Below are 18,166 nucleotides of genomic sequence, written 5' to 3'. Positions count from 1 at the left end.
ATTCAATCAGCAACATGTTTTGGTGGTTAAAGATTTAACAACATTTCCATATGTAATGGTAGTTTGAAAACCTACATCAAAGACTAGTCAGGTGTAGGAATGGGTTCATGATGAGCACTAACAATTTCAGTCATACAGGGTAACTAAAATGACACCTGTTCTGAGCCAAGTGGAATTTGTGATCTTGCTTTGTAACAAAATCAGCATGTTTTAAACAAGTGCAGGCTATTTTGATATTTAGTATTATAAATATATTTAATATTTTAGGTAATTTAACTTGTTCAAAATCTTGACTATCTAACTTCTTTATGATTTCAGGCTAATGCACAGATTCATCAAGAGAGGCATGGTAAGCTCCATCTAATATGCTCATTACATTCTCCTACATTTAAGGCATTGTTTGAACATAAAAGTCTTGTGTTCTGCAGGGACAGCCAGTGTTATCATCGCTCTGACGGATGGAGAACTTAATGAGTGGCAGTTTGACACAGCTCAGCGAGAGGTAAGATGGGTTATAAATTAGGGAAATTTGAGCGGGGCAGACAAAATATTGTCAACACTTTTTGTACTCTTTACTTTGTGATATTTATATTTTTTATGCTTGCGTGCCAGTGGTAGCCATGGCCAGAGGCATTATGTTTTCGGGATGTTCATACAGCCGTATATCCATATGTTTCATTCTCTGTGAATAAAAAATATCTCAATAAGGCCTTAGAGAATTTCCTCGAACTTTGCACAAACATCCACACTGAACACAAGTGGTTAAAGCTCTCTGTTTCTTTTTCGTTTGTTTGTTTTGGTTTTTTGCTTCTTGGTAAGTAATAAGTACTAGGTACATAACCAACACAATTAACTTTTGTGGCAGTGCTTAACATGTTACATCAGAGCTAATGCACATCATGTTGTCTAGCTCCTGTCTAAAATTTCCAGCACTGCGGACTGAGAACATCTGATGTGTTCTTTGGGAGATTTATTTGGCTCCATAAGCCGACCAAAGTCTCTTAAAGCTCACTGCATTTTGGTTTATTTGCTCTTTTTTGTAGGCAAAGAAGGCAAGGTCCATGGGAGCCATTGTTTACTGTGTAGGGGTCAAAGAATTCAATCAGACCCAGGTAGGATCCACAGCAGGATATTAAGGATGTTGCAAATGCATAAGTAAGCAAATGCAAAAAATATTTTGCTGCGTCTGTTTGTATTTCTAGCTTGCAACTATTGCAGACACTGTGGAGCATGTGTTTCCTGTATGGGGAGGCTTCCAAGCCTTGAGGGGAATTATTGACTCGGTATGACACATACATACCACATGTATACACATACACACTTATTTATACACAGAGGAAGATAAACACAGTGATATTATTATTAAATGTCTTGTGGCTCTTTTTTTTTCCTCTCAGATCATCAAGAAGTCCTGCATTGAGATTCTAGCGGCGGAGCCATCCAGTGTGTGTGCAGGAGGTAAGCAGTGTGAGGTGCAAGGGCTTCCCCTCCTTGTTAAGGAGCTGGGCAGTCACGGTGTACGATTGTGTCAGATGACAGTCATCCAAAGCCTCTGGAGAGGAACATGAGGTTGAGTAATCGCATGGACGCTTATGACCGCGGAGTGACAGAGAGCGTATTGTCATTCACGGCCGGGGGAAATTAGCATAGCTGCTTCAGCACAGCATGTGTGCAAAAAGGAGGAGGAGGGGGGACGGGTGTTGGTCAGAGAAATTAGCCATGAATCTTTAAGCATGGCTGCTTCTCTGGCCTAGTTTGCCACATCGTATATGTTAAATTGCTGTTTCAACCCTGCCCTCCTTTGCACCATTTCTTTAATGTCCAGCTCTGCTGTCTCTGACAGCAGATCAGGAAGCAAGAAACAGGATAACAGCAAAGAGAGACGGTAGAAGAGAGCCGTTATGTGTAGGAGCCAGCAGGATGGATGGGCTTTGACATGACCTTATTAGGACTCACTTAAGAGAGTGCATTTGCAGCAGTGCTACCAGGGCAACCAATGGAGATTAGCATCCATTATGGGATATGAAGGACGGGAAAGGATACAGAGAGGAGGGGATTTTTAGAGAAATTAAAATGTTGTCTTGAAAGGACTAATATTAGGAACAAATATAAAGACTAACAGTTGTCCCAATGTAATAATTACTGGTCTGTCGCAGGAGCCTGTGTGTGTCACGCGACATGTGCCCAGATATCCTCCAACAGCCTCATTTATTATTCGATTGATGAACACACTAATGGTCAGTGAACTAAGAGACCAGGGACCCACTTTAGCCAATGATGGCCTAATTAATGGAGGGCAAGGATTGTAATGTGCTGATGCTTATAGTCCGCTGGCTTTGTGTTACATGATGTGTATGAAGAATATGCAACTCTTATTTTACACATCCAATAGTCTCGAATAGCTGACCTATCTCTAATTGTGCCAATGTTGGCCAATCCAGAGTGGCCATGAGTCCACAAAGAAATGGGTTATGTAACAGTGGTTTTATCTAATATTTCATACAGTCTATGATTTTAGTGTGTAAGTTGCTAGCTTAGAGATTGCAGTTTCACGCACAGCGCTTAAATGAAGTGCGACAATAGGTCTGGCCATATGAGACTAGTTTCATGTAGCAACTTGAAAGGGATTTCGAAAACTGGTCATTTTTCCGGTGAATTCCATTTTAAATAGGTGGTATATGGCAGTATACATCCTGTGAGCCAGACTCGACATCCAATATGTACATCTTATGCTTATGGTTGCCTTTAAATAGTCCTGTGGAGAAATAACAGGCACCTCTATCCCTAACTCAAAGCTTCATCTTGTAGTGTAATGTGATATAATGTTATTATCAACCATTTAGCAAGAGTCTGCTCACATTTTGAACTTCAAGACTGTGGACAAGAGTCCTCAGAGGTTTAAATTTAACCATCTAAACACATCCGTCCACCCTGATGCTTTTATATATAAGTGCAGACTGACATATTGCATAGGTACTATGACAGTTTCCCTGTCTGTCTTTCTCTTTGCTTGCATGTAGTCACACATGCTTTACACCAACACACACGTTAAGATGTCCTGTAGTCAGCGCACACACACACACACACACACACACACGTATACACTTAACCAAAAGCACATGTACACACATGTCCCTCACATTGATGTGAAGTGACCGGACCGAGCTGCCTGCAAACAGGCCATCAGACTGGACAGTGAACGTTGGGCCACACTATCAGACATGACAGCACTGATTCCACACACACACACACACACATGCACGCACACACACACACACACACACACTGAGAGGCCAATGAGAGTTGGGCCTTAGATCTAACATGACAGCAGAGATTGCTGCTTTCATTAACGTCTGACCCTTTCCACCCCGTTGTTCCGTCCTCCTTTGCCCCTCCCTGCCCTTCACTGTCCCGTCGCACTAACATGATTGAAGAGCTGCTGTTCGGACAAGCCCGTAGCCCATTTTCTCTCTTGCACACAAGACACACATGCATGTATGTGTGTATAGTTGCACACATTCATACACATCTAAACCTTGTCAAATGCTCAGGTGTGGATGGAAATGGACATGTGGCCGCAGAGAGCAGAGAGGAGAGGGCAGAAGCATATGTGTTGAACATGTCAGCAGGGCACCACCAGTCCCTGCCCACCATGTGTCTGACAGCACTGACCTTTTAGTGTGTGTGTATGTGTTTGTCATGGTGTGTTCACATGGAGACTTTTTCCTTTTGTACCCATAAGTTATTAATAAGAATAGATGGATAAAATCTATGTGGAAACAGTGATACAGCGTATTTGATAATATGTGTTTTTAGTGAACATTTTGGTTGGGAAATATTCACAATGACTCAGGATTTAATGCTTGAATGAATAGGACAATTCTCTGCTAAATGCTAAGCTGTTACATGTAGTTATAATGCAATGTACCATTTACTTGCTGATAAATTCAGTAAGCATCTTTTTAAAATTTTATTTTCTACCTTTAAAAGAGAAGGAGATCAATCAGGCTCAAAATCAGACAGTTGTCACTAAAGGAATATCTGCACCATCTCCAAGTTATGTGTTATTGTGTGTGTGCACATGTGCTCTGTCACACTGCAGCTGTTGCCGTTTGATGGTAACATTGTGTGAAAGGGAGATGACTACTAAAGCAGCCAAGGCACTGAGCATTAGGGATAATTGGTGCTTAGACCTCCAAATATGTTGCACATTGTTGTGGCCACAAACCATAATTTTTATGAAAGTGAATGCAATGCAAGTTGTATAAGATTATATTATATAGATGTAATGCATTGTTCTGATTGTTGTGGTTATGCTTTATGGTAACATTGGTGCATGGTGAAAATTAAATGATTAGTAATGAGATGGGTGGTTTATTGGATGGTGTGTGTGTTTGCTTGTGCATGTAGTATCTGGGTCTAGCTAAGGAAATGACATGAGCAGTGCTGACAAGTTGCAAGTCACTGAACATCTGTAAATAAACACACATACACACTTATAGAGATAGACACAGTTGTATGAGGTCAGCTGTGTGCACAGTTGCAGAATTTTACGAATTTGACTTATAAAAGGCTTTCTGAGGCTGGATACCTGTCTGTACAAACTAAGGTGCAATATTTTCTGTAATATTTATATTTAATATCAACTGTATATCACATATACAACTTATCCACGTATTCCTTCATCACAACTTTTTCTCTTGGATCTCCACCAACAGCAGATCTCCACTCTTCAACATTTTTACAGCGTCTGTAAACATGCAGAGATGCGCAGAAAAATGTTTAGTGCTGTTTCTTCTCTCCACTCAGCTCTGCCTTCATTTGTGCATCTGACTGTATTCATGGCTTTTCATAGCAATCTGTTTGACCTTTAAGGAAGCACTGTCACATACACACCCCGTCATGTTTTTATCCAGTGATCTTCACGCTGGAGCTTTAAATGTTAAAGGTGTGGCAAACGTTCACCTCTGTAAGCCAGGATAGCCACAGACCACACTCATATGCACACGCATGCACACATTCATGCATGCTCATACTGAACACATGCACATACAGTATGTACATCATATAGCATCCAGATGCATAGAGACAAGTGTTAATGGTGCCATAGGTAAGGTCAGACCGACTGTGACAGTGCTTTGCTGTTGTCAGCCCTGCAGGCATGTTTTTAAGCAAGTGTTTTTTTCCCACTCTCTAACATATGCTGGGTAGCAGCCACATAGACACTCCAGCATATGCTGGCAAGCCTCTGTCAGTGCGCTTTAACAGTGCTTGGGGGAAGCTAAAGGTCAACAACAACACACACACATGCACACACACCTTCTGGCTACTGCACAACACACATTTGTGAATAGCAACACTTTTAGCATTAGCACCATTGGAGCTTATTATGGCCTTTCCACACATACACGCACAGACACACAGATATAAACAAGTAGTAATGAGGCATGCACAAGCTTCTCCTGCTTAAGTTGAGCACATCAGAGAGAGGGAATGGCTGCCAGCACTGACCATAATGGCACACCAGATATTTTCTTCTACTTCAAACTAAAATAGGAGAACAATTTTTGATCTTTTATGTCTCTCACATACAGCTGAAAATATGCGTCTTACCATTGTCTGTGCAAACTGCTGATAATTTCTGACGATGCACGCACTCTTTTGGATTTTGTTTCAGAGAATTTCCAGGTGGTGGTGAGAGGCAATGGGTTTCTGCATGCCAGAAATATTGACCAGGTCCTCTGCAGCTTCAAACTGAATGATACATTCACTGTGGGTAAGTTCTGCAAACCAACACAAGCACACACATAACATTAATGCATCAAGGGATTATGGGTTTTGCTTGTCCATTTAAGAAGAATTTGTTACAGTGTTTAGGCTGCACATTTTAGAATTTCTCCAACATAAAATGGTTGTTTCTCCCTGTGCAGATGAGAAACCAGCTGGGATAGAAGACACCTTCCTGCTCTGTCCCGCTCCTGTCATAGAGGAGGTTGGGAGGTAAGCAGCATATCTCTTTTGGCTCTCACTCTTTCTCAGCTATTTCTCCAGTAGCCAAACTCTCCGTGTTCAGCTGTAACACTCTGAGAGATATTCACCAGCTGCACACAAGTTTGGTGTGGACACAGAAGACCGCTGTCCTTGAACAAATTAGGGCCAAAGTCATTGAGTGTCTGTGATCAATCAGTGTTTGTCACAGCTAACGAAGCCAGACACCAATCACAAGGGGACAACAGGAGTAGAGCCCAGGAACATGACTTAATGAGAGCCTGCTGGAGAGGACTTTCGCAACCGTGCTTGTGTGTATTTGTGTGTTGTGTGATGTATCCCGATCTCTGTCTGACACTTTGGGAGACCGAAAGTGTGAGTGGAGTCGGTGGGGCAGTGTAAAGTTTCCTCTGAGGGCTCCCAGCTTTGCTCCTGGTGGTTCTGCGCAGAGGTTTCTTGCGGGGCAGACAGAGCGATGCTGTGGGCTAAGCTCGGAGAGGACTGAGGCCCGGCAGCCTTCCCGTCCCCGCAGCCTGCAGTCCTGTGCATAATTATACACTGCGGCCCGCGGCCTCAGACACCTCCCAGTCATCATCTGTCTTGTTGCTGTCACTCAGATTTCTAGCGCAGTTTGAGCTTGTCTTGTCTGCCAGTGAAAAGTACTGCTTTGATGAAAGTACTGCTCTGAGATTTTCTCAATGTGGTAACAGGAAGATTTAAGAGTCTGTCACATGTAGTATTATTTCACTTACATGGTATAGCAGATGTGGCACATGGAATTGTAATTTTACTTCACAGATTTAAAAAAAGACAGCAACAAATCACCGAAATCACAATCCACTAATAGCTGTTTACAGCAAAGCTTTATTTGAGGTCGGGCTGCTCCTCCTGAGAGCCAAACAGGGAGCATCATTACACACTGCAGTGGTGCCTAAAGGAGACATCCTTCCATGTAACAGAAGCCCATTAGAGCAGAGTGAGCACTGCCTGAACAGCCTGAGTGCTACTGAAGAGGAAGTCAGCTGTGAATGGCTGAAAGGCCCAGAGAGGAGGCCAACAGCTGGCAATGCTGGTAATGTGCAGACAGACATGGAAATATGTAATGTAATGCAATAAGAAAAAATCTTCTTGGGTGATGTTAATATGCAATTAACATCTTGCATAATTTTGCCATTTACAATATTAATCTCATATATCTTCTGTTAAGTCACGACCTGTAAGTTTTGTATCAACATTGGAGGCACACACATGTGAAACAGGGGGTTGGTGGGGTCCTCCACCATAAATTTTTAGCGTCAAACACTTCATTTCCTGTATTCTGGTGAATTTTTATGTGTCCATTTGTGCTTTTACTACACTGATTTATGGTTTAAATTGATTATTTTGTTTAAGTAGAAGTCCAAGATGATAGAGGATAGGTAGCGCTAACTCAACTTGCTCTTCAACTCTCTCGTTTGTGCAGTAAATGGTTACTATGACCGAACAAACTAAGAAAAGAGCAATGACTGCAGACAATTACACTTCAAAAATAGGTGCAAATCTAAAGAAAAAGACGTCACACAGGCGAAGCTGGGAGGTGAGATCCAAAAACATGCCTGCAGTTGCTGCTTACCGCCAAAGGTGCTGCCAAAGAAAACAAACGATTTTTGACATTGTAACCATACTTTCCTATATAAAAGTACAATGGATGAGACACATTATCTAAAGATCCTAAACCACTGACTAAGATGGCAGCACTATCTGACCAACACTGCTGAAGTCGTGTTGAGATTTTTGTTCTGTTTTGTTGAGAGTTTTGTTTTCAAAGTCAACTGTTGAAGTCTGTTATCACACCTTCTGTCCGTGGTAGAGTCATCGAATGAGCACTAAATCTAAAACGAAACTTAAAAAGAATAGTCATAAAACTTTAGATTAAATAATACAGGGAGAATAATCTGTAGTAGAATAATAGGAAGAGGACAGTTTATACCTGTGGTATATAGATCGCCTCCTATTACAGATTGCAAAGTACATTTAGTATTTCACTTGACCCCAGCTTTATCAATAACGGAAACAATCACTAGCTGCAGCCCAGCAAAATCACCCTTATGTGTCGGATCACATTATGGGTGAGCTGCTTCCTGTTTTGGGGTTGTTCAGTCTAAACATTGAAGACATTGGGAGTCCAGCTTCCAGCATCACCTCTTCACCCAAACCCCAAAGACCCTCACCTCAACTCCTGTTCCACCCAAGCCTTGTCGCTTATAATGAAGTCATTGACACTGCCGTCATACAAATCTGTGTTGACTGGGAACCTTCCGGATGCAGCTCCCCCTCCTGCGCGCACACACACACACACACACACACACACACACACACACACAGGGCAAAGACATATATAGTGGGCAGATTGATGATTGATAGGGGCTGAGATCTATCTGTCAGAGAGGAGCTGATAGCCCCGTGTCCCCTGCCTGAAAGAAGGGCTGACCATAAAATGGGGAAGGGGGGCACAGAGAAGGGGAAGAAGTAGAAGAAAAGATGAGTGGCACCTGCACCGCCAGTTTCTTCCTCTGAAGTCAGTGTCAGCACGAGTTATGAGACGAGCTACAGTATGGAGAGGATAGAGGAGGGGTGAGGAGGCGAAAACAGAGCCGGCGATTGAGGAAGTGAAGTGGGGGTCTCAGAAGGGAGGGACAGTGCTAAAGGGATGTAGAACAGGAAGGGCCCTCCTCCTACCATCCCCCACTCTGTTTCCTCTCTTCTGCCCGTCTCCCCACCCCTGCAGTGACCTCCTCCTTGTCACCCCCCACTCAAATCTAAACCAAGAGCTCAATGCCCCCCTTGTTTTTGCCCCCCCAAACCATAAGAAGAGCACAAGAAGCCTTTCTCCATTCTTTTCCAAACCTATAGCCACAATCCAGCTGTCTGCGTTTCCACCCCTGAATGCCTATGTGACTAACATGTCTTGTTTTTGTTATTTTTTCTTAAAGGGACTGTTCACCTCAAAATCAAAAAGTACTTTTTTTCCCTCTTACCTGCAGAACTATTTATCACTCTAGAGTATTGAGATATTGGTTGTAGAGATATCTGCCTTCTCTCTAATATGATGGAACTAGATGGCACTCAGCTTGTGGTGCTCAAAGTGCCAAAAAGTATATTTGAAAAACTCAACAGCAATGCCTCAACAGTAATGCCTCCTTCCATGAGCCATATACTCAAGATAATTCACAGACCTTTTTGTGAGCAGTTTCTTGCAGGAACTATTTTCTTTCTACTGAACTACAACTGTATCACCGATAAGAGGAAGTGTGCATCAACTCATGGACAAGAGGCTTGTGACAGTATTAGATGTGAATTCTCCTGGGCTGAGCTGTAACATTAGCTAGCTCCATGGTAGCAATAGATACACGCTTACTTCTGCTCATGGACACGGTTAGTGGGTGTAATTAGGTAGAAAGAAAATAGTTCCTACATTAAACTGCTCTCAACAAGCTCTGTGGAATTTTTTGAGTAATCGAGCAGTGATTTCTGGAAAGAGACATTGCCATTGATTTTTTCAAATGTATTTTTCTGGCAAAAAATGACTCACCACAAGCTGAGTGCCATTAAGGTCCATTGTATTCAAGAGAGGGCAGACATCTGTAATGTTGATAACTCCAACACAATCTAGACTAATGAATAGCACTACAGGTAAGGGGAAAATTTTTTATTTTTTATTTTGGGGTCTTCTGGCTCTTTACGATAAGAACATAAACAAGACCTTTATATATCAGAGATAACGCAGACATCTCTACAGCCAATATCTCTAACATCTGGCAACTCACACCAAAGAAGAAATAAAATATGTATATTTGATTTTGGGGTGAACTGTCCCTTTAAGAGCTTTATGAATAACCTGCGTATTCTGTTGTTTGCGTCTTAAATCCTGTACAGTCTTTGTTATCTGTCATCTACCCCACCAAAAACTAAACATTTTGGTCTCCTGTCCCTGCCCTGCATATCTTTGTGCAGCTCCAGCTGCAGATATCAGCACTGAATCCTGCAGAAAAAGAAGTCATTTAGCTGTCTGTGGTTTCCACATTAGAGGTCTGGGTCTGATCCAAACAGAAGAGATTCCTTCTGTGGGTGGAGAACTCCCTGACCTCTTTAAAAGACTCTGGCTTTGTGTCTATGTCAGCATGTTTGTGCACTTATAAGGCAGCAAGTATGGACAAAGTAGATGGAGGAATGTGTTTCACACCTCAGGGCGAGCTTTTACAGTAGCCGCAACAAGACTGCAAATACACGCAAGCAGATGTGCACTCAAGCGTGTCAAGTGTGTTGCATTTCTGTGTCAGACAGGTAACAAGTTTGTGTTTTCCGCAGGGTGATCTATCTGCAGGTGAGCATGAATGAAGGCATCTCCTACATCACCAGCTCTGTTCACATCACCACTACTGAATGTGTGAGTACATCCTGTGCATAAAGTTCGCACTATCACAACACATTATGATATTTCCTTCTGGCATGCTGCCTTATTTGAATAAACTTTCTTTCAACCTTCTTATTTTCTCCTGGTTCTCCAGTCTTATTCTTCCCTCCTTCCTCTCTGAGGTCTCCTCTGTTGTGTCTGTCATCAGAGGAGGCTGTGAGTACTCTTCAGTTTCTCCTTTTTCTGGTTTCATTGTTTTTTAGTCCAGATTAACTTGAATCCCATCATTTTGTTTGTCTGCAGTTCGACGGCACCATCGTTTTGATATCGTTGCTGGTGGTGTTCCTGCTGTTGGCTCTGCTGCTGATGTGGTGGTTCTGGCCTCTCTGCTGCACTGTGGTAAGTTTGAACTTCAGACATAAGTATGTCAGCTTTTAGTCATCTGTTAATTACATCTTCGGTTCCCATGTGACATTTCTTTTTCAACTTTCAGGTGATCAAAGAACCTCCACCACCTCCTCCTCCAGAGCCAGTAAATTGTTTCTTCTCTCACTGTGACTAATTATTACTGTTGTTAGTGATATTATTGCATTGGTAGAACTGGTGTTAATATTAAGGGTTGAATGATAATGGTTTTTCAGGGCCGATACCAATACAAATTATTTGTAGTTAATGAGACCAATAACCCATATTTGGAACGGATATGCATTTACAATAAAAATGAAAATATTTAGAATTTGAAATATGACAAACGCTAACACAGAACTTTGTCAAAATGCCTTTAGTAAATGTTTCATTAAAACTGAAACACTCAACATCATATACAGCAAGTTCCCAGCAACAATATAAATTCAAGTGAAAATTTAAATAATAATAGCTTTACAAAGCAAAAGTTCCTCCCATGCTTACACTTTCTTTGCACTTTTTAATTAATTGATTTTATCTGCAAACATTAAAATAGAATACCAATACAGATAATCAACAAAATGCCAGATATCTGCCCTAATAATCAGCCAGGCCGATGATCTGTTAGCCCCGAGTTAATATGAGCTGTGTCATGTAACTGAGTCTCACTCTTAAGGAATCAGATGATGAGGATGGGATGCCCAAAAAGAGGTGGCCCACTGTGGATGCATCCTACTACGGAGGAAGAGGAGTGGGGGGCATCAAACGCATGGAGGTATGTATCAACACACACACGCATGCTTACATTTTCAAAGCTCAAAAGAATATACATGTTAATGAGGGTTTTTTTAGGTGCGATGGGGGGAGAAGGGGTCCACTGAGGAAGGTGCGAAGCTGGACAAACCTAAAAATGCAGTTGTAAAGATGCCAGAGCAAGAATTTGAACCGTATGAACCCAAGCCTCGGAAACCACCACGTCGCCCACCACAGCAGAGGAGGTGGTACACACCTATCAAGGTTAGCCTTTTATGTCATTTTCTTTAAAAGGTTAAATGTATACTATTAGCTTATTTCCACGTTTACATTTGTATTTGGGGTTTCTAATAAATCATGTTTACATGCTTACATATATATATATATATATGTATACATTAAAAATCCTTGTAAAATGTTTCTTTTTCTCTCTGGTCCTCCAGGGGAAGCTAGACGCTCTGTGGGCCCTGTTCAGGAGAGGTTATGACCAGGTATCCCTGATGAGGCCGCAGCCTGGAGAGGAGGTGAGCTTGACACTCAGTTGCTGTCATATTTCATCTTTATTTTCACTTTAAACATGACTAGAAAATCTGCTGTACCACAAACAGACGTGATGACTAATACAAAACTATAATTTGGTAATTATATGTAATTTGGGGTTATGGCTGTGTGGGTAACAACCACCTAAAGCTTTTTATGAGTTGGTTGATGGCGCAGAAGATTTCAGTGTGTTTTCCGTCTTCTGTATGTTGACAATTGAGCATCTGCGTTCTGTCTGTCACATTGCATTAAGACAACATGTGTCAGTGAGCAACATGTACAATCTTCAACACAGCAGCTCAGTACTAATTTGCCACATGTGCACTGACACACACACACACAGCAAGTGAATGAGCCACTGATACCGTTCGGCTCGTCAAAGCTGCCATTGTTCACACACAAGGAGCACTGTACTCTTCTGTCCCCGAGAATTCCCTTTGACTCCCAGAAAATGTCTATCAAATTTCCACATGGCATGTTACACACTCACTCTACTTTCAAGTGATAATTATAGTAAAAATATGCTGCTTGCTGCTACTGCTGGTCATGAAAAGTCCTAAATCATGACATCACTGTGTGTTATGCCGGGTGTGAGCGACAGAACAAGAGCGAGCAGAGCGGCTCCTCTTATCTAACCTTGACCCTGTGTGTTGCATCCCATAACCCCAACAACATGTTTTCATCATCATACTAGTTGTCATGGTGAAGCAGCTGCTCCGTTATAAATGGTTTCATTGTCGCCTCTTGGAGCTGGGACCATATCGCTGTAAAATTTATTGATTTGTTCCTCGAATGGCATGATTCATCTTTACTGTGTAACTGTGTGTGTGTGTATGTGTGTGTGTGTATGTGTGTACTGTATCTGGAGTCTGTAAAAGTGCTCATCATCAAATGTTTTATCCCTTCTTTCCAGCTTGGATTTTTCTTTTTTTTTTCTCATCGAAGCAGAACAATTAATCTCTGTCAGGACAGAAGTTTCAGGAGTCTTTGTCAGCCATTTTCTGTGGGGCTGTGGTTCAACAATGACCCCCACAACTCCCTTCACGAGTCATTAACTGAGGAAAATGAAACGCTACTCCTCACATGGAAAGAAATGAGGGGGATAAAATCCACTTTTGTTGCAGGGGTGATAGTTGTTCAGAATTGTTGCTAATAGCCATATCGCACATAAAAGACGATTATTTCTCATGTTCACAAAAGCTGGATCTAAATTCAACACAGTGTCAAACATCCCCTGCAAACGCAAGGAACTGCAGCCAAAAAGCAGAGCAGGATTACAAAACAAGGTGGCAAAAAGCACAGCGATAACCAGCACAGATCAGACTTCTCGGTGCAGATTGTTAAACAGCATCTCAGGAGGAGCTCGTCCTGCCTTCTCCCCACATTACTCTTACTTCACTGCCTCTGCAAACGGCCATCAGCAGGGCTGCCAGTTTCTGCCACACTCCCTGTTTGCGTCTGATCTCTCCCTACAGTGTGTGCGGGCGTGCACATGTGTGTCACTGTAACGTGTGTGTCAGCTCTCCCGAGTGAGCGTCACACAAACAGATGGGGAGTTGAAAGGCCACGAGCCATATTGTGACAGAAGAGGTTCCCTTCTTTTGTCCCCAGAGCTGATGGCTCTGATGGCCCCGTCACACAGCACAGACCAGACCAGAGGGCGGCCACCATCCCTCCGTCCTCACGATTCAGGAGAAACAAATGAGCACAGCAGCACCTCCCCTTCCTCACCCACTCGTCCCACAATCACTTCACTTAAAGGATCAATTCACCCAAATAACAAAACAAACATTTTCTCACTTATCTCTAGTGGTATCTAGGTGTCTGGTATCTATCTAATTGTGACCAAAATTATCAGTTATCAGTACTATCACGGTATTGTTAAAATGTGCTGAAAAAGTACTGATGCACATACTGAAACAATTTCACCAAGTTTTATCTTGAAAACCACAAATAGCATAAGCAGCATGTTTTGTTTGCACAAGCATTTAAATATTGACATAGCCAAAACCTTATGTAAACATAGGGCAACCATATAAGACGTGCATTAAAGATAGCCTGTCTTTGAATTGCTTACCTAAGTATCTGTGTCACTGAAGATGAGGACCATTGGGACCAGTAGCATCACTAGGTTATCATGAGTTTTTCAAAGCACATCAAAGATTGTTTTAATTGTGATGAAAATTGAAAAACGATAATACTAACCATCAGAGGTATGAAACAGTTAACTGTTTCATCCCTACCATGCAGGCAGTTTTAGGTTGTGTCTCAAATAACAGTGGAGTGAATGGAATTTTGTTTGTGTTGCACAAAGCGTTTACAATGTGACAAAACAATGTTAATTCAAGGTCCACTTACTTTTTCTAAAGCCTTTAACGATATTATGTTTTTCATTAAAAAGCAATTTGCAAGTTGCCGTGGAACTGAGAAATTAAAAAAAAGAAAGAAAGAAAATTATTATTAGCAGCATCTGTTTTGAGTATCAGTTTCACTGGCACTCTCAGTAATCTACAGACAGTTTTGTCAATATTATTAGAAAGTACAAAGTAGTTCCAGTGAAAACTGTTTATTATCTCAAGCACTGATTCAACCAATTTGATGATCGATGCAAAGTAAATGTGTCCAAACAACCTGAGTCAGGCGGAAAAGTTGGGAACTATTGATCTACAACCACAGAGCCATTGATTCTGGAAAAACATGTTAACTGCGTAGTTTTGTGAGTGTAATCTGATAAATGCATGGAGCAGCACAAATTTAATTACCCCTATTGTATTGGTGTGGAGGAATACATTTCAGAAAACTCATAATCTCAACAAATAAAATCTTAACTATCTAGATACCACTACATGTGAGTTATGAAATATGTGCGTTTGTAACCTGGCTAAAGCAACGTCATAATACTCTCCATTTCAGATCTGTTATTCGAACATTATCTACATTTTTCTGTGCTTCAGAGCAGCACATGAAGTGTGTTAACTCTTACATTTTCATTCTGTGAGTGGAATCGCTGCAATGTCATGTGAGGTGACACGCAGAGCTGTCAGGTCAGATGTGCGTCTCCACTGTTTCGTCTTTCTCCTGTTTTCTTAACTATAATGCTGACAATTGAGTGTGTGCATCAGTTCCTTGTAAACGGCCACAAAATATCTGCTTCGTGTGTGTGTGTGTGTGTGTGTGTGTGTGTGTGTGTGTGTGTGTGTGTGAGGGACGTCTTTGGGCTCAGGAGGAGGCCGGACAGAGGAGTGGTGTGAGGAGGAATGCTGGATGTGTTTTCAGGGTATTGTTTTGTAGTTGAGGGTTTGAAGTAAACAATCGCCAAGAGGGAAAGTAAAGCAGTGACAGACATCACAGCCAAAGGCACACACAGGGAGACTGATCATCACAAGTGGCACATCGCTTTCCTCTCACACAATCATCGCCTGGAAAGTGTAAAAATCTCTTTTTGCTAATTTTCTGCTGCAACACCAATCTTTCGTTGTTTTGCTGCCAGCCCTCTAACCTGTCCTTCCCTCTCTTTCTGTTATTCATGAGCCCGAGGTTTCATTCAGGCCATATGTTCTGGTGGAGGCATGCTTACAGTCACACACACACACACACACACACACACACACACACACACACACACACACACACACACACACACACACACACACTCATATTCATGAGCTTGTGTTCTCATTGTGTCCATATGCTCTCTCTGGTGTTGTACTGCTGCTCTGCTGCTCACAAACTGGCCTTTTCACCGCGGACTGGCGACAAGACCAAAGCAGTCACCCCCCCTACCGGGCCGACCCCCAGTCAATTACGCACCCCTCATACAAACACACACACACACACACACACAATGGCCCCCTCAGTCACAAAGCTACTGCTGCTGGGGTCCTCTTATTGGCCCCTGTGCGACTTTAGGGCCTCTCTGTTTAATAAGGTGTTATAATCAGACCACCAAGGGTCTGTGACACAGAGACCTACTTTCCATCCTTCACACTCTGACTGACCAAGACGTGTGTGTGTGTGTGTGTGTGTGTGTGTGTGTGTGTGCAGGAGGATGCTATGCAGGGAACAGAGAGGAAAACCATTAATGAGAACAATAAGAGAAGCGTTCCATTCTCCCCGACTTGTAAATTATGTTAAACGCTAAGGGGCCTCTGTTAACTATTGTTGGGATGTTGAAATGTCCCTTTACATTCTAACAAGTCGAGCACATAAGAGACATAAACAACTTTCTGTTCTGCATCAAGAGAGGCCGAGTCACAGCAGAAGAGGAGGGGGATAGAGGAAAGCTGCGGACTGCAAGAGCATGTGTCTGTGTCTGTGCGTGATAACTTTGTCAGTACCCGTCTTTGCAAGCATCACAGCTATTGTAGTGCAGGTGTGGACAGAAGACAGAAGCAGCTCTGTGTGCCCTCTGGGGGCCTCAAACACACATGCCGATGTGCCATGCTGGCCGATGACTCACACAAACCACTTTGGCTTGTGGTTCTAACAAGCGCATTGATTTTGCAAAAAGATGCACTGCATTTTGGAATAATTGATATGATTTAAGAGGGAACTCTCGACAATTACATCCATTAAAGTGTGTCTCTGAAAAGAGAAAAACCTTCTTCACTATTTGTGCAGTGAAAGCATGGAACAAGCTTCCAGAGGACACAGTGCAGGCTCTTTCGGTTAATTCTTTTAAAAATCTATTGAATCAATTCTGGTCAACAAAGAATATTTTGTATAATTTTAGAGCTGATTTGTGATTACTTATGTAATTGTTGTTGGTATATTGTGATATTGTTTTGTAGTGTGGTTTGTTTGTTGAAGTTGGTGAGTCTGCTGTGGAGGATTTATGTCCTGTACCAGAAAAAGATCATTACATTTTAGTCTGCATTGAAATGATGAGTAGTTAACCTTCGTCTGTGTCTTGCAGGGTCGCTGTATTAGTTTCCAACGAGTCAAAGACGGGGAATCCACCCCAAACAACCAGGCTCCTCCTCACAAACATCACTCATCCTTGCCACCACCTCCTGCTTCACCTCCGCCTGCTGAACAGCAACCTCTGGTCTCCAACTCTGTCCCACGTACAAAGCCTCCATCAAGAGGGCCTCGCACCACACCGCCCTCCCGCGCACCCCCTCCTGTGATCCAACCCCCTCCAGGTCCACCCCCATCTCGTGCACCCCCTGGGCCCCCAGGACCCCCACCGTCTCGACCCCCACCCAGGCTCTGATCACTAAGAGAAGGCCTCCAATCAACAACTGATACATTCACTCATTCCACAAATTACCCCACGTCCTCCTTTTACTCCAAAGACAGCAGAGGCGTAAAATCTTAGAAGCCAGGAGCTCTGACTGAGCTCTGTGCTTTGTTGCTGGACAGCAAAAAATATTTATCTGATATCAAAATCAGCTAGTTTCAAAGTTAACATTTTTTATAGAAACAACGAGCACGTAGTTACTTGGTTAAGCCTGTATGTACAGCATTAGATGTCGTGTTGACTTGAGCGGTTAGAGGAAGTGCAATTCTTTCTGGAAATTAAAAAGGATTTATGTGATGTTATGAGGTAGTTTGTGACAGTTTGCGTATGAATGACGATGGTGAATAGTTTACTTTGGATTGGTAGAGAATGTCCAGGATGTGGTGAAAAAAGATGATAGCGATGTGTTATGTTGGCTTTTTTAATGTACACTATTTTAGGTTTCTATAAATCAGACTGACTCCTCATTTTTACCTTTTCAACCACAGACACTTTTTCTACATTTTAGATCAATTTAGTTTAAAAGTTCAGTGATCTTATTGTAACTGCAGGGCAGTTTCTTCACATTTTATTTATTGTAATACAAGCCCTGTCTGCACCTGTTTTCTATTTCGTATCAGGTGGGTTTTCAAATCTTTGCGGGGGAGGGGAATATTAAGGTGGATGTAAAAAAGCATTCTGGCATGGCGTCTGATGTATTTGTGCTCTCATTAGCATCAAGTGAAAGACTGCATTTAAAATTTGTATCTTCAGGGTTCTCCTGTATACTGCATTTACTGACTGAAATGATCATTTGCATTATTTCTTTACTAACAACCTTTGGTGTCAATAAACTGTTTTTTTTA

The 18,166-nt window shown here is 42.2% G+C and overlaps 1 protein-coding gene across 1 annotated transcript in view; it reads left to right on the top strand.

Annotated features, from left to right (window-relative positions):
* antxr1d (ANTXR cell adhesion molecule 1d) overlaps window positions 1-18,166 on the top strand; it is a 25,691-nt gene extending 7,525 nt beyond the window's left edge. The window contains exons 5-18 of the mRNA XM_042501684.2: window positions 319-349; window positions 429-502; window positions 1,044-1,112; window positions 1,203-1,283; window positions 1,398-1,458; window positions 5,678-5,776; window positions 5,931-6,000; window positions 10,336-10,414; window positions 10,685-10,780; window positions 10,875-10,913; window positions 11,463-11,561; window positions 11,639-11,803; window positions 11,983-12,063; window positions 16,995-18,166. Coding sequence (XP_042357618.1) covers window positions 319-349; window positions 429-502; window positions 1,044-1,112; window positions 1,203-1,283; window positions 1,398-1,458; window positions 5,678-5,776; window positions 5,931-6,000; window positions 10,336-10,414; window positions 10,685-10,780; window positions 10,875-10,913; window positions 11,463-11,561; window positions 11,639-11,803; window positions 11,983-12,063; window positions 16,995-17,294 — 1,344 coding nt within the window. The 3' untranslated portion in view covers window positions 17,295-18,166. The remainder of the gene's footprint in view (window positions 1-318; window positions 350-428; window positions 503-1,043; window positions 1,113-1,202; window positions 1,284-1,397; window positions 1,459-5,677; window positions 5,777-5,930; window positions 6,001-10,335; window positions 10,415-10,684; window positions 10,781-10,874; window positions 10,914-11,462; window positions 11,562-11,638; window positions 11,804-11,982; window positions 12,064-16,994) is intronic.

Source organism: Plectropomus leopardus, chromosome 13, assembly GCF_026936395.1.
Source record: "Plectropomus leopardus strain MGB_pleo_1.0 chromosome 13, ASM2693639v1, whole genome shotgun sequence".
NCBI lineage: Eukaryota > Metazoa > Chordata > Actinopteri > Perciformes > Serranidae > Plectropomus > Plectropomus leopardus.
The sequence above is the reverse complement of the archived record's forward strand: the minus strand, read 5'-3'. Positions and strand labels throughout refer to the sequence as shown.